The sequence below is a fragment of the Mauremys reevesii genome, linkage group 25 (assembly GCF_016161935.1).
Source record: "Mauremys reevesii isolate NIE-2019 linkage group 25, ASM1616193v1, whole genome shotgun sequence".
Taxonomy (NCBI): Eukaryota; Metazoa; Chordata; order Testudines; family Geoemydidae; genus Mauremys; species Mauremys reevesii.
This window is the reverse complement of record NC_052647.1, coordinates 15,879,281-15,905,609: the sequence shown is the minus strand read 5'-3', so window position 1 is coordinate 15,905,609 and position 26,329 is coordinate 15,879,281. Positions and strand designations below refer to the sequence as shown.

The 26,329-nt window shown below is 56.0% G+C and overlaps 2 protein-coding genes across 9 annotated transcripts in view; both read right to left on the bottom strand.

Moving 5' to 3' along the window:
• Positions 1 to 2,096: 2,096 nt before the first annotated feature.
• On the bottom strand, positions 2,097 to 4,703 carry RPS26 (ribosomal protein S26). The gene is made up of 4 exons (XM_039513772.1): positions 4,504 to 4,703; positions 3,897 to 4,074; positions 2,797 to 2,927; positions 2,097 to 2,193 (listed from the first exon to the last, which is right to left on the bottom strand). The coding sequence occupies exons 1-4, from the start codon at positions 4,504 to 4,506 to the stop codon at positions 2,158 to 2,160; spliced, it is 348 nt and encodes a 115-aa protein (XP_039369706.1). The 5' UTR covers positions 4,507 to 4,703; the 3' UTR covers positions 2,097 to 2,157.
• Positions 4,704 to 13,000: 8,297 nt separating this feature from the next.
• The window catches only part of IKZF4 (IKAROS family zinc finger 4), a 46,512-nt gene continuing 33,183 nt past the window's right edge, over positions 13,001 to 26,329 (bottom strand). For 5 of the 8 annotated variants that reach the window (XM_039514346.1, XM_039514348.1, XM_039514344.1 and 2 more), the window contains 3 exons: positions 18,055 to 18,204; positions 15,862 to 15,993; positions 13,001 to 15,282 (listed from right to left, as the gene is read on the bottom strand). In XM_039514346.1, coding sequence (XP_039370280.1) covers positions 14,561 to 15,282; positions 15,862 to 15,993; positions 18,055 to 18,204 — 1,004 coding nt within the window. In that variant the 3' untranslated portion in view covers positions 13,001 to 14,560. The remainder of the gene's footprint in view (positions 15,283 to 15,861; positions 15,994 to 18,054; positions 18,205 to 26,329) is intronic. The other 3 variants (XM_039514347.1, XM_039514343.1, XM_039514342.1) reach the window with 2 other exon arrangements.

Here is a 26,329-nt window from a genome sequence, read left to right as displayed (position 1 = left end):
CAGGGCCTGGCTTCCCACCTGCGCTTCAGTCTCACCGTTGGCACGTCACCCCCGGGCTCTGCTCCGCGTCTGTCCCTGGCACAGCAGCAGCCGGCACGGCCTCCCGGGGCCTGGGCACTGCAGCTGGCAAGGCAGTGCCAGGCAGGCCAGGGGGGGCACGCTATGGGCTTGGGGTGGGCGGGGAACAATGGGCACAGTCAGGGAGGGGGGCGGGAGGAAATGAGCTCAGAGATGGAGGTGGGAGGGGAGCTGACGCACGCCGGGTGAGCGCCCCCCACACCACAATTGTCAATAACTGGCAGCCCCTGATCCACCCCCGCCCCAGCGGGAATGGAGCCAGCGCAGCAGCCTGGCAGAGTTCTTCTGGCAACCCACCTCCCGCTGCCAGCATGCCTCAGCCGTGACACCGGGGGGGATACGCACGCAGGGCCCATCTTCAGTGTCACCAGGCACATTAGGGACACTGGAGACAAAGGAGGTTATTTTTTACCCTACTTTAATCACAGAGTCTCATTTAGTCAGAGTCTTTGGGCCCAGCTGAACTCTTGGCCACAGTGAGTTCTTGTGGCAGAGAGTTCCGCAGGCCCATCACACACTGAGGGTAAACAAAGGCGCCCTTACAGCCCCTCTGCTTGTTCTCTGTTCCTGTCTCCGCCTCCTCCCAAATCTTTTCTATTCCTCCTTTTCAGGCCTCCAGGGCTGCTCTCCTTGGCTGGACCTTTCCCACGGCTGCCGGAGCCTCTTGGAGATGGGACTGGCCAGAAAGAGCCCCACACCCGCTCAGAGTAATCAGCCCCCACAGGGCAGAGCAGGAACTGGAAGGGTGAAGCCAACACCTGTTCCTGCCCTAGGGCGCCCCCCCATGGCCATTTCTGGAAATTCCTCTCATGGGACTGGGCCTAAGGACACTGCTCACTCGGATTTCTTCACTTCATTATCTTCTCACCCAAACCCGCGGTTCCTTCCTGGGCCCCCCGCCCCGCCCCAGGGGAATTCCCCCCACTAGCAGGGGGCAGAAGCAACATCTTCACCCCCAGGGCTGATGCAAAGGGGCCCCCACCACAAGGGGGAACTGGACCCTAGGAGCGTGTATGCTCCTGTCCTACCTGAATCCCAGCAAGTTCTCCAGCCACCCAACGCTCCACCCATGGCTGAAGCCTGGATCTAGGGCTGAGAACCAGGCAGGTAGGAGCGATAGGGTTTGCCAGACGGGCACAGAGTTAAGGGAGCACCTCAGCCTTCCGCCCGGGGGAGCAGAGAATTGCAGAACGGGGCCGGCCCGGGCCGCTTTGCTCCCCTTGAACCCAATCAGTGCAACCGCACCCACTAACCTAGCGTCACTTCAGGGCCCTGCCAAGCCCAGTGGAGCCACCCGCAGAGAAGCGAGGGGTGATCCCGGCCGACACAGGCGAGCCCCCCCCCACGCAGGACGCTAAGTGCCAAGCTGGAGGAACTGCCTACCCGCCCCTGCTGGCTGCCCGTGAACAGCCCGGGAGGAATGAGAGGGGGCAGGAGAGACGCTCCCTGCACTGGATCCGCGAGCAGCTACGGGTCAGGATCGGCGTCTTCACTCAACCGTTCAGCTTCCGGGTTCGTCTGTTCCCTGCATTTTTGGCCGATGTTGATTTGATGGAGCTCTTGGCAGCACTGACACCCTCCCGAAATTGTGCCACAACAGCAGGTAACACCCACAGTCCAAAATATTCCCTCCCCCTCCCCATGGTACTGACGGGCCTTCAGCTTCCATGCCAAACATTCCAGTTACCCTGTGGGGTCCTGTCAACCCCAGCAGAGACCCCTGAGCTCCCTTTGGGAAGCCACGGCCAGTTACTGGGATGCTTTGCTGGCAAACAAGAGCCCCTCCCATGGCATCTTCTGGCAGCCCTCCCTCCCCCCCCACCTGTGCACTGGGATCTGTCCATAAAGCCAAAGTCCTGCCCCCCCCCAGTCAGCCGAGGGAGCCCTGCCACCCCAGAGGGCATCTAATCCTCACCCTCTTGTTTCCAGAGTCAGTCACTGCCCTGCCCACCGGCTCCCAGTGAGGGCAAGGACCCGGTGCCGTCCCCCCACTCCCCACACAGACTCGCACCCACAGACCAGATGTAAAGTCATTTATTGAGGCAATGTCTCAAGATGCACTTTTCCAGCCCCATCTCCTCACATGGGCTTGGGGGGAGGTCTCGGGGCAGCGCCCTAGAGGGGAAGAGAGGAGAACGTTAGGACACATTCAGCCAGTGGCTCAGTGGTCTGACTCCAGGCAGGGAAAGGCCCGTCAGCTCAGGGGAACCGCCGGCCTGGATCGGACCCGAGATCCAGCTACCTCCAGCCTGTCTCTGATCGAGGCCAAACCAAGGGAAGGTGGAAGAACCCAGCCGCGGGCAGGTGGTTTAATATCCCTCCAGGACGTGTCACACGTGATAACGACCTACCCCCGTTACCCACATGGGCCAAGCCCCTTGGTGCCAGCTCCCCTCCCCACACATTCACTAGTGTCCCGAGCACAGGGGGCTTCTCTGAAGAGACTATTCCCCGAGAGCCCCAGGCCTTGGGTGCGGTGTGCTCGCTCTGCGCTGGGCAGCTCTGATCACTGCCACGCGGAGCAATGGGGTGGACACCAAGTCACTGGCATGGGAGGCGCCACCATCCCTGGCAGAGAAGAGTTTGCGGGGGGTTGGCAGGAGTCCCTGAGCCACAGGGGGATGGGAATTTGGGGGAGGGGGGGAACAGAGGGATGCGGTGAGACCCAAGCGCGTGCCCTTGGCCTGCCCGCTGGAGAGCTTTGTGCACAATACGTACCGCAGGCCTGAACCTGGGCGGAGGGGTACGGTCCTTCCGGGCCTCCCGGGAACGGTTCCTCACCACCTTGCTGTGGATGGCACAGCTGACGCAGTAATGCAGCTTCACATACAGCTTGGGCAGCACGTACGCTGGGGAGAGACGTAAATCAGGAGCCTGAAGCCGCGGCTTCCCCAGTTCCGCTCCAGAGGGATCGGTTAGCGTTGCCCCAGGGTGCCGGAGAGCCGACCGCGGGGCCGGCGATTACACACAGGAAGCCGCGCTCAGGGCCAGGCCGGAGCGCTGCACGAGGGGACATGGGCTCAGCTCCTCAGTCTGCTCATTCCATGCCCCCCAGGTGCATCCCGGAGCACAAACAGGCCACATTCCCGCTGCTTCCCTGCAACTGGTTTCTGGCAGGAATCCTGGACCTCCCGATGGCACCTGGCCTGGGACTTCCACCCCAACGGGCGCCCGTCAGGGGACCAGAAGCCCCACCTGAAACCCCAGGCACCATTTTGCGGCAGAGGGGCTAATGGTTAGAGCAAGCAGCCAGGACACCTGGATTCTACACCCAGCTTCACCACCCTCCTCCTTGCAGCTTTTGGCAAACGAGTTCAGCCCTGTCTCTGCCTCCCCCCCAGCATAACGAGGAGACCACTTAACCCTGCTAGATGGGCAAAGTGCTCTGGGACCCTCGCCAAGGCAGCGTCTCATCCATAGGCTACTAGTGCTCGGCCAGCTCAGCACGTAGCATCAGCCGGGAGACACGCTGGGGGAGCAGCTCACACAAGTCTGGGCGCCTCTTCACTGCCATGTTATGCTTGATTGAGCTCAGAGGTACAATCCCTGGGGTATTCGTCCGGCCTCCATCCCTGCAGCGTGCGAGTACCTCACCCCCCTCGACTGTGTTTATCCCCGAACGCCGCTGGGAGGCAGGCGCTGCCACTGTCCCCATTGCACAGAGGAGCCAACTGAGGAAGTGGACCCAGGTCTCCAGCTGGGGCCTGAACTCCTGGGCTGTCCCAGGTAACAGGGGCTGCAGCCAGGGCTGGCCCCGCTCCCCGCAGCCCAGCGCCACGCCACCCCCCGGCCCCGCACCGGCCCCCCCAGGGGCTCACAATCGAAGACGCTGGCTTCGGAGATGTCCCGCACCGCGGCCGCCTCCACGATGTTCCGGATGACGAACTTCTTGATGGCCTTGTCCTTGGGGACGCAGCGGGCGCAGTTGGTGCAGCGGATGGGCTGGACATGCCCGCGGCCCTTCTTGGCCCGCCCGTTGTTCCGCCTCTTCTTGGTCTGGGGGGAGAAAGGGGGTCAGAGGCGCTGGGGGGGGGTCAGAGCCAGGGCTACGCACGAGCCCCCCCCCACGCTGAACCCGCCCCCCCAGCTCCCGGGGGGGTCAGAGCCAGGGCTACGCACGAGCCCCCCCCGGGGAGCGTGCCCCCCCCACGCTGAACCCGCCCCCCCAGCTCCCGGGGGGGTCAGAGCCAGGGCTACGCACGAGCCCCCCCCCGGGGGAGCGTGCCCCCCCCACGCTGAACCCGCCCCCCCAGCTCCCGGGGGGGGTCAGAGCCAGGGCTGCACAAGCCCCCCCCGGGGAGCGTGCCCCCCCCCCCGCTGAACCCGCCCCCCTAGCTCCCGGGGGGGTCAGAGCCAGGGCTAGGCACGAGCCCCCCCCATTGCCCACCCCCAGGAGGACCCTCCGCCGCCGTCGTTGCCGCTCACCATCTCGGAACAGACGAGGCGAAAGAGGATCCGGCCGCCACGCCGAACCCTTATATAGTGCTCCGCCCGTCCCGGAAGTGCCTCCGCCGGGGGAGCGGGAGCCCGGGGAGGCGCCGAGAGCCCCCGTCCGGCCTCACGTCCCTTCCTCCTGCGGAGCAGGGGCTCCGGATCGCTGCGGACGCGGAGGAAGCCGGTACCGGCTCTTCGGCGCTCGGGAGGGGACTATTTTTATGCCTTGGCGGAGGGATTATATGTCAAGTACAAGAAAGGTGACAGTCCAGCATGCACCGCGGCGGCTAGGCCCGAGCCGCCCGCAGGCACGTGGACGCGGTGCATGCTGGGACCTGTCGTCCTCTGCCCAGTAGGCCCCATTGCATGCTGGGACCTGTAGGCCCCGTGGCGCCGCATGGCCCAGGCTCTGAGCCGCAGGCGGGGAGTGGGGTGGGTCTGGGGACCCAGGAGTCCTGGCTCCCAACCCCCTCCCAGACCAGGGAGAGAACCCAGGAGTCCTGGCTCCCAAGCCCCCGCCCCCCTTAGACCCCACTCCCCTCCCAGACCAGGGAGAGAACCCAGGAGTCCTGGCTGCCCACCGCCCACTCTAACCCACCAGCCCCCACTCCCCTCTCGGAGCTGGGGAGAGAACCCAGGAATCCTGGCTCCTAATCTCCTCCTTCCACCCCACCCCCACTCTCATCTACTAGTCCTCTCTCCATCCCCCCAGCCTTGCTGCTGAGGACAGAACCCAGGAGTCCTGGCTCCCAGCCCCCCGCCAACTAGGGAGGGAACCCAGGAGCCCTGGCTCCCCCAGTGTTTTAACTACTCCCGCACGGTGCTGGGCCTTCAAATACAAAGCTGATAAAGAAACAAAAAAACAAGTTCATGTCTCAGAATCCTTAAGATTTTATTGTAGCCACAAAAGCAGGAGGAAAAAGAGACGGCCCCAGGCCCCCACATTCACTGAACTCCACTGGGGTGAAACCTCGGGTACCGTGATGCAGAACAACAGACCCTGGTATCATGTGCGCCACTTGCAGACAGAGCGAAACCTCCATGCGCTCGCGCTGTGGAACGGCTCCCTGGGAGGAGACTCCGGGACATACAGACGCCCCAACTGAGTCGAAACCCCCCCCCAACCCTCTGTTGCTATCATTCCATCGCTGCCTGGCAGAACCGCGCTCAGGTTACTCATGGGCTTTGGGTTTCACACTGAAAAAGCACAGTGCAAAGTCTGGCCCCTCATCAGCGGCTCTTGCTCGAAAAGGGCAGAGATCCTAATCTGCCCAGAAAGGCAGCTCTGACCTTTCTACCTGTGGTAGCGGAAAGGGGATAAACGTCTCTCACCCCTTCCCTCCCCCTCATCCCAGCAGCTCAAAGCTTCCTCCTGCTGCTATGAGAAAGATCCCAACGGCCCCAGAGCCTCAGCTGAGCGAAGTCCCTTGTGCGCTCACTGGACATCACAGGCTGTCCGCAAAAGCCTGGAAGTTACCCAGAGGGCAACCTTCAAAAACAGAATCCCTCAAGTCGCATTTCCCCCTCCGAGTTAAACCAGGCTACTCCAAGCCCTGCCGAAGGAGGGCGGCAGCTTTAATACATTTTCCAGCACCTGGAGCAAGCAGCGTGCTGAGAGCACTGCCCAGTGCCGTCTCACTGCGTCCTCGCGTTCCCCCCTCTGCCTGTCTGCAGCTGCTCTCTCTCGTCTTACACTTCGATTGGCCCAGAGAGCTCCCAGGGACCTTGCTGTCGTTCTGTTTGTCCAGCGCCTAGCGCAAAGGGGCTCGGCGTGTCACCAGGCCCTCCAGTAATATCACTACCACAGATGGCCAAGCACTGCACCTGCAGCGATACCAACGCTGCTGGCTAGGTGAAAAAACATCTGTGATTAGACTGAGTGGGGAGAGCTCTGGCACGGCCCTGTTAGCCCCTCTGTGCGACACCGTCACTGTACTGCCGGCTAGTGAATAGGGCACCGAGGCAGAAATCAGAAAACCTGAGCTCTGACGCTCTGCGACTGACCTGCTGTTTGACCCCACAGGTCGCTTCTGACGTCTCCGTCTGGTCTCTCGACTGTAAGCTCTGGAGGTCCTGGTGTTTGTACAGAACCTGGAACAATGGCGGCTACGAGCGCTCCCATCGGGCAGAATTAACGTCCTAGGTACCGGCCTTGTCAGCTGAAGGGCTGAAGAGCCTCAAGGGGCCTGGGAAGTAGCAATGAGGAAACGAGCACCTAGAGGGGAAATAACCTGCCCTGGTCACACACGCAGTGCAGGGAGCAGAGCCCATCGACACTGCAACGAAAACCCACCGCCCCGAGTCTCAAAGACCAGGTCAATTGACGGGGCTCTCAGGGGTCAGGCTCCAGGGCTAAATATGGAGCGTAGACATTCGGGCTAGGGCTGGAGTCCAGGCCGAGACCCCTCCCCGCTGTGGTGTCTCAGCCCAAGCCTGAATATCGACACGGCACGATCTCAGCCCCGCAGCCTGGGCCTTTGCCAGCAATATGGACTCTCCCCCCCCCCCCCCCCCCCGAGAGCCAGGCCAGTGTCTGACCCAGACAGATCTTCCAGAGATGGAGCCGAATTCAGAAGTGGGGAGGAAGTCGCGGTCGTTCCATTCACGTCGAGGGGGTTGCCTGAGTTTGGAGGCTAGAATGCGGAACTGGTCCTGGGACCAGCACGGGAACCCAGCTCGATGGAGCGCGCTCTGGGGAGGTGAGGCGAGGCGAGGCCTTTCCACTTACCACCTGCCTCTGGCTCGGCTCCACTGCAGAACAACATTCCCAGGACCTCAGCTGGAATCCCAGGGACTCCGTCAGGGAGAGACGTTCGTGTCCCAGAGCCTCCCTCCCCTCTGAGGCTCCTGTTCCGATTCTAGCTCCCTGCTTTGAGCGGAGGTGAGAGATGCAGCCTGGCCTGGCCTGGCCTCCGTTCAGAGCCGCTCGGGAACACAGCCCTGTTTTGCAGGTGTGGAGTGGAGCGGGGAGGATGGAGTCCACAATGGTCTGGCTCAGCAAACCTCCAGGCTGAGAGGAGAGGCAGGTCCTAGTCCGAATAGCCAGGCCCCGGGGAGCTGGTGTCCGTATTACAGATCTACCCCATGCAGCTGGACCCCCTGCTGGCAACCTGCTGACCAGATGGCCCGATTTTTGGGTCTTTTTCTCATATAGGCTCCTATTCCCCCCCCCCCCACACCCCCCGTCCCGATTTTTCACACTTGCTGTCTGGTCACCCCAGAGAGGCTGAAGATGGATGGGGCTGTGGTGACGAGGTGGCCCTGCATGGCTGGGGTGGTGCGAGGGCGGATTGACCTGGGGCTGTCTGCATGGGGGAGGGGAGAGCAGGGGGTGACTTTAGGTGAGGGACGGTACCTGAGCCAGGAAGGGGGGTGGGGCGACACCTTTGCCCGGGAAGCTGGACAAAGGGAGGGGATGGGGGGGGGGAGTCGGTTTTTGGTTTCAGTTTGGGGCTGGCTGGGAGGAGGCAGGAACCCCAAGTCTGGGGTCTAAGATCTTTGCCCCCCAGAGGGATCTGGCTGAGGGGTCCTACAAGCCCTGCTTGGGGCCATGTTCCTGTCGTCTAATAAACCCTCCGTGTCACTGGCTGGCTGAGAGTCCCAGGGAATCGCAGGGAGTGGGGGTGCAGGGCCCTGACTCCCCCACACTCCGTGACAGCTGGGCTGAGCGGTAAAGAAACGAGCCTTCTCATTTACTCTCCAGTCCCTTTAAGCTGCCCTGACAGTGTCAAGGGGTCTTAAAATGGGCAGAAATGCCCCCCCACACACACACACCCCAAGAACTGCTCCTGCCCTAAAGGACCCTCCAGCTTCCGCAGAGATGGCATCAAGGATCTGGAGAATGCAGTTACAGCTGTTCTCTGACACCCAGCGTCCACAAGGATCAGTGGGAAGTAGAACACTAGTTAGAGCAGCCCCAAGGCTGCTCTAACTTACACTATGTGCCAGTTAGGACCCTGCAGGACCCTACAATACCGGGAGCTTGTAGGTGAGTTCTAGGGCTCTCTCCCACAAACCTCCATCCTCTTCAGGAACGAAGTAACAGAATCAGCCGCTGTGAATCAGACCGTACCTGTTCTCGGGACTTACGTCCAGGGCCATCAATCTGGCATCTTTCCCCAGCAAGTTGTGTTTCTCAGGTTCAGCTGTTTCAATTCCTTCCTCCCCCAAAGAGGGTCCTCACCCCTTCCTCCTTTTAATCGTCGCTGTAACAGACACAGCCCACATCTTTCCTTGGCAGCCTCAAATCAACAACATAGAAATAGGGCTGTGAGCAAGGTTACTCGAGTGCCGTTCAAGGCAGACACACCAATTGTTTGCCATGACGGCTCCCCATCTGTGAGCTATTACGGTGCAGCACTTAGGCCGGCAAGCAGCAAGGCTGGGGTAACAATAACCCAGGCACAAAGAGAGAAGCGACAAAGGATTCTTTGCTTTTCAACTTGGCCACCATTCTGTTCAGCTGTGTGTACAGACACGCACTCTCTGCTCTGCTCTCCCTGGGAAGGGTCTGAACCCGGGGTTTGTCACGCAGGGGAACTGACCAACAGAACCGGAGCAGAATAATGATTCCCAAACAGTTCCGCCCACTAGTCAGTTTCCCAGCAGACAAGTCCTTAGCCAAGCTGGCTGGACCATTGTCCAGGGAATGGCTTCTCATGGCAACACGCTGCTTCGAAGCTGAAACATTTCCAGAGCTGGAGCATTTTGACAGGAAGGCTTCTGAGATCCGGGGTGGACTCGTCAGGCACTTCCAAAGAGAGACCCCTGAATTGGAAACCTAAACGTCTCGATCCAAAGAAGGGTATTTCGAGACAATTCCCCATGGGGGGGGGGGGGAGGAGGCTTTTGAAAGGTTTTGGTTTCGCTCCGACACAAAATGAAAAAAATTCCAACCCTTGAAAGTTCTCGCAAACTGGAATCATCATTCTCCAGCCAGCTTTAGTCTTGTAACTAAGACTCTGCAAAGCTGGCTTTAGTTCCCAGCAATGCCAGCCTTGGATAAGCCAGAGTCATGATCCCTATGTTACAGACAGGGGAAGCCACTTCCCTCTGTCACAGGGGGTCGGGAGGATAGATTGTGCCGTGTTTGTGAGGTGTTCCTGAGGATGGGGACATCTTTGGGCACATCATGCTCCAGAAGCCATGACGTTTGAGCAGGAAGAGGCCTGGGACATTAAATTACTCATGTTTATTTATAACAGACTTTCAGCCAGTACAGTACAAAACTTACAGTAGTATATCTCCATTACACAAATATTTACTTACAATATATTACAGATACAAAAAGCTTCTGCGGTAAGAGAGAGTTTTGTTGTTGAAAAGCGAGTCTAACCTCACAAAAAAGGGAAAAAAACCCAGACAACAGCGAATCCATTAACGATATACAAATGAAAACTCGATCGAAAGGAAGGAGGAGGCGTCGGAGCTGGAAGAGGGCTGGGGTATTGCACATCATATTTTTTTGTTCTTCATACATCTGATTAAAAAATATCTATATATTTACACAAGTCAAGCGACCTGGAGTTTTACAAAATTCCTACATTTGTTTTAGACTCTTTTTACAGGTAAAAGAAAAAAGATGCGGAAAAAAGGTGTTTATAAATTTCAGAACTTCCCTTTCCCTTTGTTTAAAAAACACCCCCCCCCCTTGGAATATTGTGTTGGTTTTACCTTTTGAAAAGGGGAACAGGAGGCATGGGGGGGTTGTGGGGCTCTTCATACTTATTCACAGTCTACTGGGGATAACAGTCAGGTCCAGATAAGCTGAATTTCGTACCAAATCAACAATACAACAGTGCAGCGGTTGTGGTCAGAAAGCGACTATAAAACTGATGCTTTCCTGTAGCTCCTTGGCTGTCAGGGAAGCTGAGCGGATCTGATCTGGGCAAAGGAGTTTTTACTCCCGGGAGCCCCGCAGGAGCCAGCTGAGCACTCGAAGGGTGATTATGTCCTGCCGTGTGCATTAGCAGGCAGCAGTGCTGCTCCACCTGTGGACTTTAGAGGCTGGAGGTAGAACTAAGCTAGCCGGGTTTCCACACTCAGTGGGGGATGGTTGGTGGCACAGAAGTTGCCTTTGCAAGTCAAAAGGTGGATTTTTCGAAGTGAATCAGAGAGCACACGCAGCAGCTATAATGTCACTTCTACAAGCCTGCTCTTCAGACCACAACCCTGCTTTCAAAATCCCCCAAACGGCAGCCAACCGGGGCACCGGCGTCCCAGGACGGAATTTACCCAGTGACAGTAAGAAAAGGAGACCCACGTCTCGCTCTCAGCTTTGTTTCCAGCTCTGCTCAGAGAAGATGTTTGTTTCCTTCTCGCTCGGCCTGCTCAGTGGCAGACAGACGGCAGGAAAAGTGCATCGTTTCTGCGCGAGAACCGACAGCTTGGGGCTCTGTTGGAGAAGACGTCTCAAAAATGACACCCAATCGAGCCATTTTGCCTTTTATTGTTACCTTGCTATCCATCACACCCAGAAAGCCTTAAAGGCCAGGCCAGTCCCACCTGGTTTTCGTATTCACGACGTACCTAGGTGGAGATCTCTAAAGTCAGATCATAAGGGAAGAGAAATGATTTCTGAGCATATTTCTGAAAAGGGATTGACTCCCGAGCCTGGAGCAGTGCTGAAAGGGACTTTGAAAAGGTCAGATCTCTCAGAGCACTAAGCCTAGAACCGAATGCTCTGACGTAATGGAATCGTGTCATTCTGATTAACACCTTGCTTCTCACTTCAGTTCTGTTCAAAGCAGATGCTAGCCCAAGACCCACTAGAGTTGAAAACCCTCATCTGCAGCTCAGGAATCCCACCTTTTGAGAGGTATAAAGTCTGAGGTCAGCATGTTCAAACGAGGATGACATCAGGCTCCTAAATCTACACGTCAGCCCCCGAATAAGTAGCTCTATGTTCAAAGGTGCTGGCACCTACAGATCTCCTGGCCTTCGGCAGCAGCTGTGGGTGCTCTCCCATTCCAAAAAAATAAATAAAAAAGTAACAGGCCACTTATTTTAGAAGCTTAAGGACTGGGGTTTTCAAACACGTTTGAAGAATGAAGTGCCCAACACCCAGAGAAAGTCAATGAGAGTCGGGTGCCTTTTGAAAAATCCCAGTCCAAAGGTGGAGGTCAGTGCTCAATTTTAGAGCAAATTTTAGTCTCAGTCTAACTTTGGTCCCTCTCCAGAATGACTGATAAAACCAGGCTTTACTTGGCACTTCAGCTGGAAGATGGTAATCAGAATGCCAGGATTTTATGGTCTGGTTTCTCGTTGTCTGCTGGGGCTCAAACCACTTTGGTAAAAACGGTACAAACTGCTTTCTGAGCCAGTCAAACATTTCACTGGCTCTGGGGGAGAGAGCAGAAAGGAATAAGCGAGTTTGCCCCACAACGCTCAGATTAATGAACTGGAAAGGGGGGTGGCAAATGTCTGCTCGGGAACGTTCCTAACCTCCTCGCATGCTCATCGCAGCAGACATGCCCGGCCCTTCTGCCCAAGCCGGTTTGTGCCAACGGGCTTCAGAAAAAAAACGGCTCAGCGGTTTCGTTCCACATCCGGATACACAAACACCGTCAACAGAAAAGCAAGAAGAAAAGAAAGAGCAACGAGCGTTGCCGCTTGTGAGGTGGTTCTGTTTGTTTTAGTAGAAAAAGAACAAGGCTTTGGTTTAAACCTCAAGGGAGCAGTTTGTTGGGCTGCTGTTGAGTGATTATTTTTATGCATCGTGGGCCTTGGTATAAAGCAGGGATCCCTCCCCTCACGCCCCCCCATTATGGCCACTGGAACAGTCAGGCTCTGGGGTCCCCCCCACCCTGCGACTCATGTTTCCTAAGCGTTCCTAAGACAGAGCAGTGAGGTTAAATGACACTGGGGCCTACTGACCAATTAATGGGGGAAGGGGACAGCACATCCCCCCACTTTTGCACCCAGTGCCCTAGTGTAGCTCTCACGCCCCTTCCAAGTGCAAGTACCGTCAGGATCCCGGCTGCAGGGGATGGGGAGGATTTTTTGCTATAAAAATAAAAGAATGGTGGAGGCTGCCTGCTTCTCTGCCTCCTCTCTGGAGCAGTGAAAGCCCGGCCATTGGCTACCAAACCCCCCCATCAGTGCAGCCCTCCCGCACTTTGTCCACGGACTGAATGGACTGTTTTAAGATCCCTCTCCTGGGGATCACGGCTAGTTCTAGGATTCTGGGGACCTCCCCCTTCATTATTTTGGGGGGGTTCCATTGACATGATTTCCTGCTTCCAGGAAGCAGCAGCAGAACCCACAGCCCCACAGATCCTGCTGGCTTTGCAAGTCCCAGAAGCCAGCAGTCACCTTCCCCCATTTCTTGGATGTTTCCATACAGTAACAAAGCAAGATCCCAGTCAATTCCCTTGCCCAGGGGGCTTGAGCACCTGCCAGGAGTTAGCAGCCTGCTGGGGCAGACGCAACTCTCAACGGAAGCCACTTCTCTGATGCAGCAAATCCCTCCCACCCCCCCAGACTCACACATTTAACACATCACTCTAAAGACACAATCTGCTTACGCACAAGTGCTAGAGACACAACTTCCACATCTCTCTGCTGTGCCACGCAGCACCACAGCTACCTGTGGGGCAAAGCAACCCCAACCCAACCCAACAACAAGCTTCCGCATTGAAAGTGCAGCTCTTTAGGGCTTATGCAACGGACCCAATTCCTCTGTGCAAATAAGAGCCAGACACGTGCTCCCTGGGAAGCTACGGAATCAGACGGCAAAGTGCCCAGCGGTGACCCCTGGGCAAAGCTGCTGAAGAGGAAGAAACTCTTCAACCAGGCAGCATGGAATGAAGGGACGGGATTAGGGTTCCTAGGGGCTGGCCTGTTTAATGACCGTCCTTCCTTCCCTGGATACCGTCCCCAGCGACCGTTCACTAGGTGACACTACCAAGGTCCTCGTGGGATCAGGTCCAGGTCCCCAGGGCTCAGCAGGCAGAGGGGTCACCGCTATCCTTGCTAAAGGAAGCAAAGTGCTTTGGGGGAGCGGGTGCCTAATCCGGGACCGAGGCCTAGGCCTGTTTCTTACTCACACTTACAAGAGCTGAGCCCAGACACTGACAAGGAAGCGAATTCAGCCAGTGTTCTCCTCAGCAAAACCCGCCGGCGGATCCCAGATGCTTGCTATCCTCCCGGGTAAAGTACTTTAATCTCCTCACGGGCACAGCTGGATCCCACCCAGATCCGCCAAGCCTTTACCCTCCTACCTCTGAACTGAGACGCAGTTTGTACTTAAAAGCCATGAGCGTCGGAGCCCTGGCAAACGGCCTGCACAGCTCCACCTTCCTTCAGCAGGTGGCACTGCGACAGCTTCACCCTGCCTGCTACAGGAGACTTCATCACAAAGCCGTCAACCAGCCGCCTCCGGGACAGAGGGCTCCCGGGGGCACTGGTCTGCATTCCAGGCGGTTTCATGCCACAGAGACACCTCCCATTAAAGCTTGGGGCGCATTCACCCTACGGACACTCCCTGTGGCTAGCTCGGGGCTTCCTGGCCAGGGGAGTTCTCTTCTCTTTAGCACCTAATCTGAGATTACGGCAGCTTGACAGGTGGCTCAGGACTGAAACCAAAAAGAGTCAGAAGGAAGGGGCAGGGGCGAGAGGCTTAAACCGTAAGACGTGTGTTCACGCGTGTGCATGTTACGTCAACATGTGCTTGAGGTTTACGTGCTCCTCTCGGCACAGAGAGAAGTAGATCAAGTCTCTGACAAAAATTCAAAGAGCTTTAGGGAGAGTTTTCTAAAGAAATCAAAAGCTTAATAAATAACCAAGGGAGGACCAGGAAGGAAAAGCACAAAGAATGTAAAAAATCCGTTAACAATATTTAAATAACTCCGTTTATAAAAAGGCAAATCGTTAAGAGCTCCCCTCGGGATTTTTTTTTAATTATTGATTTTTTTTTTTAAATATTTTATAGCCAAAGTCAGTGCAAAGGAGTATAAAAGAAAAAGAGGTCCATGCCCAACGGGGGAGCGGAGCTAGAGCCGGGGGAGGAGTCACAGGGAGGTCAGGGCGAAGGGGGAGGACAGTTTGCCTACACTTTGTGCTCGCCCCTCACTATGTGGGAGGAGAATTCGTACCGATCCTGGCTGTGGTAGCCACAGATGTTGCACTCGAAAGGGTCTCTGAAGCCGTGGCAGCCCATGTGGATGGTGAACATCACGTGGTCCAGGAAGAGGATCCGGCAGTGCTCGCACTTGAAGGCTTTCACCTGCTCCCCCTCCTCGTTCAGCACACGCAGGACGTCTTTGGCTGAGCTGGGCGTTGCTCGGGCAGCGGGGGTGCCCTCCTGCAGCTTGGGGTCCTCTTTGGCGTAGGCTGGGCTCTGCCGGCTGCTGGTGCAGTTCCCCGCCGGCAGCTGCGAGCTCCTCTCTTCGTGGTTGCTATCAGTGTCTGTGGAATCCTGGCAGCCGTTGCTGGGCGACACGCCCTGGTCGCGCCCCCGGTACACAATCTGCGCCCCCTCGGGAATGTCCTCGTGGCCTTCAGTGGCTTCTCGGCTCGCCGGGATTTCCAGCCGGCCCGGGATGGGCTGGATCTGGGTGTAGACGGAGCTGATCACAGGCGTGATCTCCGAGATGCAGTTTGTGGAGGGGAGGCGGAGGGGGCGCAGGTGCTCGGACCCCACAAACGACAGCGAGCTGCCGTAACTGGGGTCGATGGGGTGGTGGGCGGCCACCAGCTCCACGTCCTTCTCGAAGCTGGAGTTCACATCGAAGGGGAGGTCGGAGAGGTTGAATCGCATCTGCTTCTCCCCTGGGGACAAGGAGCAAGGGGTCAGAACCCGGGGCAAGCCCCACACACTGCACAGAGGGGCTTTGTCTGCACGGCTCAGCCCACGATCCTTCCGCAGGCCTGGGCCTCGGCCCCGTCCACCAGTGGCGCTGCTACCCCAGGATGGGGCCGGGGGAGCCGTGTGTGCAGGGGAGGGTAGCTCAGCAGGGGGCGCTCTCCCCTCCAACAGTAGGATCAGGGCTCTGCTGTGCGCACCCTGACCCCAGGGTCTCAGCGAGGTCTGGTGCTGCTGAGGGCACAGACTTCCCAGCCCTCGGAATTACGCCCCCTCCTCCCCCACGCCCCCAGCAGGTTCGAATGGAGGCGAGGTTCTACGCTGCTCCCTGCGGAACCCCAGAGGTGACTGCATTTCGGGGAGGCGAAGGATCCCAATCTGTACAGGGCTTTGGGGGCGCTGGGTAAGTACGCCCAGGGCCGTAGCGCATTCAGGGGGGCCCCACAGAGACGGTCAGTTCCTACACGTAGGGGCAAGGAACTGCTGCCAACCCCTCCCTCACCTCTCCCTCTGCTCTTCCCGAGAAGCAAGGGGGAGCCCCTTACCCACAAATTTCTGAGGTGTGGAGCGTTTCCGTTTGGTGAGGCTGTTCGCCAGCCGGTCGATGAACGTCGGCCGATCGGACGAGGAGTGAAGCAGAGAATCCGGCACCAGCTCCAGGTCTCGCATCTCATCGCCTGCCAAGACAAGGGAACCCCACTTAGCCAATACCCGCTGCGGGAGGCGGGGCAGGTGAAGAGTGGGGCACACGGTCACACCTCTCCTTTTATCCACTGGGGGAAGGTCCGTTGTCCCGGGCTCAGTCTGGGAGCCAGACGCTTACCCACGTCTTCCCCGGATCAGTCCTCCAATGGCACCACACGCTCCTTTGCCTGAGCAGCCCTCCCCGCTTGGCCTTGGCTGTGCGGCACCATAACCGCTCTCGGTCGGTGCTTTAAGCATCCCCTGCAGCCACAGTGCTAGGGAAGGGCTTTGTGGCAGGAGAGGCGTCTCCACCCCCGCCGGCAATCTGTCGCTCTCACTGCCGCTGGCGAGGGTGCTTTTGCCATTGCTCCTCGGGGCAGCGATGAGCCAGTTAAAGTGTTACTGACAATCGCCCTCCCCGACATACCAGGGACTGGCATGACACTTGGGTCTACAGCTCCCCCCTTGCCCTGCAGGGAGACCCCCTCCCAAGCAGAGCTTTCTGGGCGAAGAGCCAGAGACCCTGCTACTGCCAGCCGAGTCTCCGTGGACGGGGCTCCGACAGCAGGGTAGCAAACCCTCGGAGGCTGCAGGCTGTTGGGGAAGAAAGGGCATGAGGTGCTCCTCAACTTGCCTTCCCCTCCTGGCCTGTCCAGAGTGCCAGGTCCCAACGTGGCATCTGACTCACACTTGGTGTTGTGTTTAATCTGGATTGTAAAGGTACCACCTCTGTCTCGGACAGCCTAGAAACACTAATGATGGTGCGGAAAATTGGAACTACAAAGAGGCTGAAAGAATCTCAGCCCAACTGGCCTTTTAGCTCACATCAGATCTGCCCTCTCTCCAGGGGATTATCCTGCCCTGGCTGGGGAGAGCCATGGAGCAGGTCCTGGAGGTCTGCAAAAAGAAAGCTTCACCGTAAGCCGGCTGCTCCGCTCTGGCAGCGTGTCAGCCAGGTTAGGCTTTGCTAGCAGGGCGGGTCTTTATGATCGTTAGGGCTGATTTTTCCTTTGAACCAAGGTGCAGATGGTGGCACTAGCCAGCTCTTACGAGCTGAGCACAAGTTGCAGTTCCACAGAGCTGACGGAGAGGCACAGAAAGCGTGCGAGATGCACGCCCACAATGCCAGGCCTGTCCCGCTGGGCAGGCTGCCATGCTGGGAGCCAGCGTGCAAAGGAACACGTGCAGAGATTCCATTTTGGCCCAAGGTGATCTCCTGAGCACGGAGGTGCTATCTGGGGAGCTGGAGGTGCTTTACCCACTGCTGGAGGTTGTTAGATTTCGGAGCACAGTTAGTTTGCTGTGGATCAGTTTGGAGATTATCCATTCGTTCGCAAGTCCCCTGCTCTGTAAGGTTCAATCCTTTGCTTACTAAGCATAAGCTGTAACAGAGCCTAGGAACGGCCATACAGGGTGAGAGCAATGGTCCGTGGAGCCCAGTGTCCTGTCCTCCGACAGTGGCCAATGCCAGGTGCTTCAGAGGGAGTGAACAGAGCAGGGGAATCACTGAGGGATCCAGCCCGACGCAAAGGGAGGCTAGAGCATGGTTCTGCACAGTAACGTTTTGTTTGTTCATGGGAAATGCTCTGAGGTGTTTTCTCCTCACAGAATGATTTAGAAGAAGGTACCAGGTTATGCCGCAAGCAATCGGCTCTACCGACCCAGAGGCTCTGGGCAAGGGGATCTGCAGAACGAGGGGAGACTTTGCTCTTCCTTGGTCCCCAATATTAGGAATTTGCACACGTTTAGCACCTTCAATCCCAGGGTCTCCAGAGCATTTTGGTTTAAACAAACTTCCGTTAATTACACCTCCCGCTTCCCAGAGCCGTGACCCCATTTCATCAGTGGGGAAAAAGAACTGGGAAGTGACCTGTCCCAATGTTACATAATCTAGTCGGGGTGGAGCTGGGAACACTCCCAATTTTCTACTCTAACCACTAGCCCACGTGCCCTTCCAGAGCCAGGAAGAGAAGCCCAAAGCCCTGACTCGCCCCCCCTGCTCTAAGCACCAGCAGGTGCCTGGGACTGGCTATTCACTCGGCCAACGCACTGACCTTGCTGGCTGGCCAGCGACTGCTGCTCAGCGTTCAGACTCTGCAGATAGTTGTGGCAGCGCTCCTTGTGCTCCTCCAGCGTGCTCTGCTGCTTGTAGCTCCGGCCGCAGTAGTTGCATTTGTAGGGCTTGCCGACTGTGGGGGAGGAGACTGGAAAAAATGAAAAAACAGATCCTGGCCATCAAAACAGATATTACACTGAAACCCAGATATTACCCGGAAGCCGTCGCAGCCACACGTGTGCAGCAACTCAGAGGGGTTAAGGGCGTAACACGGCTGGGATCAAAGCAGACACAGAGCAGGCGGATTTGCCAAGGAGCCGATATTGATGTGCAGTGGCATTGCCTAATCAAAGCGCCTCTTGGCGTTTGAGGCCACAGCATGTGTGAGCTGGGCACCAAATCGGTCAGGCCCTTCTTGCACACTCCACATGGACCCTTCACATAGTCCTTCTCCTCCTTGACAGTTTAGTCCCGTAGCAGCTTTCATAAAACACCTTTACTAATCTGTACAATGCACCAGTTAGTGTCTCACGTATGTGTCAGGTTTAAAATGACAGTTTTGAGCCAAGAGCTGATGAGATGTTTCCTCTGGAATAAACGCACACGCCAGCATGCCTGGCCTAGCGAGCTGGATCCCTTCTTTACAGGCCAGGGAACAGCGGGTCAGCACACGCAAGATGTCTCGCTGAAGACTGCAGTGATCCATGACGAGTTAGGAACTCGAACCCAGGCCACTCAGCTGGCTCTAATTATTGGGCCAACGGCCTTTCCAGAGCCAGGATCGGAGCTCAGGAGTTCAGCCCCCAGGCTCCTGATCTAACCCGGCTCCTTCACCTCATCCCAAACACAAGGTCAGTGAATACGCTGCAGTGGCTCTCACCCCCCTTGTTGAAGGTTTCTCTCCTCCCCAGCAATCCTGCTTCTGGCTTCTGAAAGGGGAGGGGAAGGTCTGAGCTTGTGGAATGCTGATTCAGGACAGCAGCCTCCTCTGACCCGTCCTCTCTCTCACGGCTGCCCAGCCGCACTGTCCTGCGCCTTGGCGTAAGTGTGGCTGGTCTGCAGGACTGGCCCGCGGAAGCCAGGGCAATATTTACATGTGCTGCCGCAGCCCTGCTGGAAATCCCCAATGCTTCGTTACACCTCTCAGCACACCCGCGCTGTGAATGGCCGGCCGGTTTAGACTGGTGACTGCTTGCTGCCGAGAGCCTGGGGGCTCTGAAAGCCCTGTGCTTAGGGATGGGTCGGAGCAGCACTCTCACCTCTGCTACTTTCCCCATTGATGGCTGCTGGTTCTCTCAGCTTCGACAGAGCCATGAAATGCTTTGGCCATGCTAGCCGGGCATGCGGCAGGTTGCACTGATGAATTAGTATGGAACTTTTAGCCAAGCACCTCCAGAGGCAGACGGGTTTGCAGATATAATCGTTACACCGGGCAGGGGCAGACAGCAGCCCTAGAGACCCCAAACCCTGCACATCTGTTGCAGTCGGTGCTGAGGACGGGAAGCACTTTTGCACTGGTTTAAGACAATCTGCTGCATTAGGAGGAATCCTGGTGCCGAGGAGCAGCGTTTTGCTAGGCATTGTACAGAGCAGGCGACAGCCCTTGCCCGGACGAACTGCGTCGACACAGACAGGCCAAAGTGGGATATAAACAAGCAGAACAATCCACGTGATGGTGGCAAACGTTGCGCGAGCTCCAGCTGGGGAGGGGGCGTTCGGCAGACAGGGATACGCTCAATGGAACGAAAAGGGACGGGAGAAGGGGACAGATCATGGGAGAAGGGCAGATGGGCCAGATGTGGAGTCTGTGGACACAAATCCTGCAGGTGAACGTAATACGCCTTCTGCGACTCATTCACACTCAGCAGCGATGCTCGAAATCTTTTCCCCCCAGCCGCGTGGGGCACGGGCCCCTGGTTGCTCATTCCTCTCAGCGTTCGATGTCAGAGGAATCTGGAAGCTGCCCAGATCCTGCACTGCTGGTGTAGCGGCAAGAGAGGCTATTTATTATGTCCCTCCAGTGGGGGATTTTGGCCACCTACTGCCCTGGAGGGAGCAGTTCTGCCCCGGCAAAGAGCGGGACTCACAGGCTGACAGGTCTTTTCCCACAAAGACGTTCTAGGGGGCGTGGAGCTTCCCTGAAACCCTTCCCAGGCCTTTGACATGAATTCTAGGTAAGCGGGAACCATCCCAATGCTCGACACGCCTGACAAGCCCTGTGCTCGGACGCAGAGGGGCCGAGCGCACCACCACAGCAGCCTGCAGTACCTTGGACCAGACTCCACTGAGCTGCCTCTCCCGGGTCATAGCCGAGAAAACCGAAGGCCCCGAGGCTCTGCAGCAAGTCAGCGACGGTGCTAGGGGCACAAGTCCTGACTCCTCGGCCTCCTGCTCTAACCACTTTAACCTTTGCCAAACGCTCTGCAGGGAAGGGACGCCAGTTCCTGAGCCAAGGGGGTGCAAACGGCACAGCTAAGGAGCTGGAACACGCCATTACCGCCGCTGGCGAGATGCACCACGGGGCAGAGTGTGGTGTGATGGGTACAGTGAGAGACTGCAAGTCAGGACTCCTGGGTTCCCTTTCCGACTGGAGCTAGAGCAGTATTCTGCTTTGCAGTCTCCAGTGAAACTGTCAAGTGTGCGTAGGGGTGGGGGTGGGGGGGATTCCTATGTTTTTAGCCAACTACCAGAGGAATATTCTGATACCGGCTCCATTTGCGAGACTCAAAGGCTTTGCCAGCGTTCTCCGAACCATTCAGAGGAAGTGCCTGCGTGGAACGAAACCGTCGCTCATCAGATACGGTGGCACCTGCGTCACGAACGCACCATCTTGGGGTCTGAGGCTCCGGCGGAGTTTTTCCCCTCGCTGAAACCGCCCTGCTCAGACCTGCCCGACCCAGACTTCTTGAGTCATGTCACAGAAACCGGCTATTTGCTTTGCGACGTGTGGTTTAACCTTTAACTACTCTGATTTTTCAAGAAAAAAAAAATGTTTGCCCCTCATCCGCTCACGTAGCTGGAACTTTACCGTTTCAAGTTTTGCACTCTCATAAAAATCACTTCCTATGTATAAAGCTCCGTTCATTGGAGGACCTCAAGGGTGCTTCGCATAGAATCAAATATCAAGGTTGGAAAGGACCTCAGGAGGTATCTAGTCCAACCCCCTGCTCAAAGCAGGACCAACCCCAACTAAATCATCCCAGCCAGGGCTTTGTCAAGCCGGGCCTTAAAAACCTCTAAGGAAGGAGATTCCAGCACCTCCCTAGGGAACACCCAGTCCAGTGCTTCACCACCCTCCTAGTGAGAAAGTTTTTCCTAATATCCAGCCTAGACCCCACCCACTGCAACTTGAGACCATTGCTCCTTGTTCTGTCATCTGCCACCACTGAGAACAGTCTAGATCCAGCCCCTTTGGAACCCCCCTTCAGGTAGCTGAAAGCAGCTATCAAATCCCCCCTCATTCTTCTCTTCTGCAGACTAAACAATCCCAGTTCCCTCAGCCTCTCCTCGTAACTCGTGTGCTCCAGCCCCCAATCATTTTTGTTCCCCTCCAATTTTTCCACATCCCTTCTGTAGTGTGGGGCCCAACACTGGACACAGTATCCAGATGAGGCCTCACCAATGTCAAATAGAGGGGAACGATCATGACCCTCGATCTGCTGGCAATGCCCCTACTTATACTTATTCGCACCCCTTAGGTAAGCCTCCAGCTTCTGGCACCAGGGCCAGTATCGTTACCCCCACGTCACAGAAGGTGGAAACTGAGGCCCAGAGCTATGAAGTGAGGTCAGAGAGTCAGTGGCAGACCTAGTGACAGGTCTCGCTCCTACACCACACCCAGGCTCAAGAAACCAGGGTTGTGCTACCCAGTTCTCCAACATGGGAAGGGATCTTAAGAGAATTAATACATCCTAGGCTTCCTCATTTCAATCTGAGCAGGAACACAAGAGACACTTTTCCTGGGGGTCAGGGCAGGGACTAACTAAGTGACTTGAAAGTGTAGCAGCCATAGTGGCACTGACAGGCCAGAATAAACAAACCTGTATAATCCTAGCTCCGGGAACCACATCCTAGGTTAAATTCTAGCCAGAGACCTGGGCTCATCTCAGGCCCTTCTCCATTCCTTATGAAATGCTCCACACTGCAGCCGGGTCCCCAGGATGTTAAATCTCTCTCACCTTTAGTTCCACGTTAGTTCCAAACTGCCCGGATGGGCAAGAACGAAAATCTAGACAGAACCGAAAAGCTGATGCCCTTGCGGGAGTTTATTGCTGTGGAAGCCAACTACATTCTAACTGCATTTGTGACGCAGACGAGCGACACGTTCATTCCACTCAGGCACTTCCTCTGAATGGTTCGGAGAACTCTGGCAAAGCGTTTCAGATTCTAGTAAATGGGGCCAGAATCCAAGTATGACTCTGTTAGTTGGCTAAAAACACAGGACCCCAACCTCCGCCCACCCACACATCCACTCCACAATCTCAGAGCAGAAGACTGCAAAGCAGCCTACAACGTAATGTAATTGTAACTAAATTATAAACTGTGTAGATGACACCACACTGGGAGGGTTGTGCGCATTTTGGAGAACAGGTTTAAAATTCAAAATGGCCCTGACAGATCAGAGAACTGGTCTGAATTCAACAAGATGCAATTCAATAAAGTGCAAAGTACTTCACTTTGGAAGGAAAAATCAAATGCACAAACTACCAACGGGGGAATAACTAGCTAGGCGGTCGGACCGCTGAGAAGGACCCGGGGGCTCTCGTGGATCACAAAGGGAATATGAGTCAACAAGGCAATGGACTTGCAAAGGAGGCTGATGTGATTCTGGGGTGCTTGAACAGGAGTAAACGTCCCGCTCTGCTCAGCGCTGGTGAGGTCCGGGCTGGAGAACTGCGGCCAGTTCTGGGCCCCGCACTTTAGGAAAGATGTTGACAAACTGGAAAGAGTCGAGAGGAGAACAACAAAAACCTCTTCCGAAAACCTGCCCCGAGGAAAGGTTACAAACAAACCCTGGGCAGGTGTAGTCTGGAGAAACGGCGGCTGAAGGGGGCCCTGAGAGGAGTCTTCCAATACACGAAGAGCCGTTCCAAAGAGGATGGTGAGCGACTGTTCTGCAGGTTCACTGACGGGAGGACAAGTAATGGGCTTAATCTGCAGCCAGGGAGACATCAGGGAAACCCTTCTAACGCTAAGGGGAGTTAACCTCTGGAACGGGAAGCTCTTCCCAGCAGGTTGGACAGACGCCTGGCAGGGCTCGGCTAGGTCTACTGGTCCTGCCACAGTGCAGAGGCTGAACTTGCTGGCCAGCCCCGCATTTCTTCCAATGCAGAAAGGTACGAGTCACACGCAGGACACTGCGGGAAGTGTCTGGCTCTGGATTTTAATAGAGGGAAGTTATGTGAAACTGTCGGGCTCTTGGGAAGATGCCAAATGCAGCCTGGGCACCACAACATTTTGGCACCTGGTAATTCAATCCCAGACCGCAAGGAACAGCCTCTGTCCCAGCGAAGCCACTGGCAGCTTCAAGTAGGAACTGACCAAGGAAACTTCACAACATGGACCTGGCTTGGAGTCCAGGGACCAAATTCAGCTTTGGGGTAAAGACTGGGGCCTCGTCACTGAAGCCCACGAGGGTTACACCATTGCTGTGGTTATACAGGGAGAGGATGGACGGGTCTGGACCGGCCCCGCCCCAGACAAAATGGGGCAACTAAGTCCAAGATCCTCATCAATCCTGCACGCCGGGAGCAGATGGCCACTGGCTGATGCCCTACACAACGAGAAAGCAAGTGTCAGCTCCACACTTGGCTTCCTCCATGAGCTCCCCAGCTTCGGAGCTGGGTCAAACCTCAGTCCAGGCTACTGGAACTAACAAGTCAGCGTTAATTTCAGCTGAAAACACCTCCTTCCAAATCGCTTGGGAGGAGCTGATTGCAGCTACAAACCCCTTCCTCCCTCCCCAACTAAACAGCATTATTTTCATACAGCAACCAACACTCTGTTTAACCCAGCCCCGAGGGAGACGGGCTAATGCAGTCTGCAACCACAGACAGGTGGCTTTGTGTTGGAAATATGAATTATTTCCCAAATCTTTAGCTATTGAGATGCTAGTGACTTGATGAAAAGTTCCATTGCCTCTCATTAGTCTAGCTCTCTCCGCTCTTATGGAAATAGCTGTCTGAATGGCTTGGCTGGTTTGTTTTTAATCTGCATTTATTTTTGGCTTCAGAAAAATCTTTTGAAAACCAGGCTGGGGTCCTGAGTTGGGTTTCCTAGGCCAGAGTTTTGAAGTTCCAGGATGAAAAGCCCCACAGTTATTTTCCCTTCCAGGGGAATCTGCCTTTAGCTCCAAAGCTTCTCTCTCTCCCCTGACCTGGCCGGGGTTGCAGAGTGCTCTGGGCAGACCACTCCCAGTTCTTCACAAAGAGATGGCAGAACACGCATGACCCAGACCAGCTCCTGTTCGCAAAGGAGTCCAGGTTTCAGCTTTAATTTCTGACACCGCTGGTACAGGTCTCTGAGCACCAACCTGTTATTTCCCAGGCAGAGCTCCCGCGCACACTCTCGCTAACGCAGCTCGGCTCTGTCCAGCAGCAGCCGCTTGCTCTCCTGGGACCAGCCTTCACCCGAGGAGAGAAGAAGTGTCACTCTATGGTCACATGGGGGGAATTTGTGACAAAGAGGCAGGATGATGTAATGGTTAGAGAACTGGATTTCTGGGTTCTACTCACTGGCTTTGTGACGACACTTCATTTCTCTTCCTCAGTTTACCCAGCTGAAAAACAGGTGCAATACCACTTACCTACTTTACAGGATTGCTGGGCATAATTTGTGTCTTCGAGAGCCTCCCTCCCGCCACCCCCACTTTCATCTGTCACCTGACCGAACGCTCTTTTGGCCAGGGACCAGGTCTGGTTCAATTGTCTGCAAAGCATCTAATGCCCAGCTGATGGCAAGCACACACAGCGTAATGATTGCAAGGAAGTAAGAGGGTTAGTTTGACTGTCAAGTCTCTACAAATCCTGAGGAGGGAAAATAAGTTTCTTCAGAAGAGGCTCTACGGTAAACTGGGGAAGGCTCCCATGTGAGCACAGACTGCCACGAGGAGCAGCAAACGCTACAACGGAAGGTGGGCTCCAGGGACAGGAGTCTCATCACAGCTGTCCCGTGTGTGGGATGCGGCTTCTGATCTATTTCAGAACGATGCGGCACCTTTGAGCTGGATTTTAAAACTTCATTCTTTTGGACAGCTTATCTTCTGAGATTACAGCCTGGGCACGCCCATGGGGGACAGCATGAAACGCACATGCCTCTAGCTAAGGGGGTGGGGAGGAAAACCCGTCCCCAGTTCCCTTCCACCAAGGCAGGGCAGCCCCCTTTCTGTGGCTGAAAAATCCACACACCAATGAGACTTTTTCTTAATAATTAGCTGTTATAAAGATGAATACTCTAAACCAGACCAGTTCCTGTCCTATTTCCATGCCTGATACAAGAAGAACTAAGGCTCTAAGGTAACCCTTCCTGTGCCACGAGGTGGAGGGACCTTACTGCAGCCCTACGACTGCACTGACTGGCCTCTGAAGAGCAGGAAGGTTGACGCATGGGATTTTCACCTCAGGAGACCTGGGTTCGAATCCCGAGAATGTCACGAGGGACTCTGCTATGGCCAATCTGACGTGGAAAGTGCATGGGTGGCAGGACAAAACCCTACAATCAATGGATTGCCTCAGGGGAGACGTGTAGCAGCCACCCTCCCCGACTCGAATGGCTGATCTGTCCAGCAGATAACTGGGTATGTTTGGCGGGTCTTTGCTTAGGAGGTGGCACAGCCTAGAACAAGGATGGACCCTTTGCCCTGCTTCTGCCTGCATGTTGCCAGATTACAGCCGGGATAAACGGCTCCTTTCCGCAAGCACCATGTTCACCTTAAGGAGAAGAGACGAGAGCCTTGGTGCTCGCAGTGCAGAGCTCCGAGCCAACTGCTGGATCCCTTGCCAAGGGCCTAATTCACAGCCACATGCTACAAGATGCAGCTGATTAAGGCTGGTCATTTCACCTTTATGTAGACCCAGCTCCCAAAACGGGGCTGAGTGACACAATGCACAAACCAACCTACAGAACTCACTGCCCCAAGGTACCACTAAGACCAAGAGCTTAGAGGACTAAACCAAAAACATTCATACAGATAATGAGACCTTCCAGGTACAACAGAGAGAATAAGACAAACAGGAACCCTCATGCTTCAGGGCATGTGTCAGCCACTAGCCATC

What these genes read in the sequence shown, in the direction of transcription:
- RPS26 (XM_039513772.1), bottom strand. An exon ending in CGAAGCCAGCGTCTTCGATT is followed by an intron (nt 2,928 to 3,896) that starts GTGAGCCCCTGG and finishes GTCTCTCCCCAG; the next exon opens with CGTACGTGCTGCCCAAGCTG. An exon ending in CGCCCAGGTTCAGGCCTGCG is followed by an intron (nt 2,194 to 2,796) that starts GTACGTATTGTG and finishes CTTCCCCTCTAG; the next exon opens with GGCGCTGCCCCGAGACCTCC.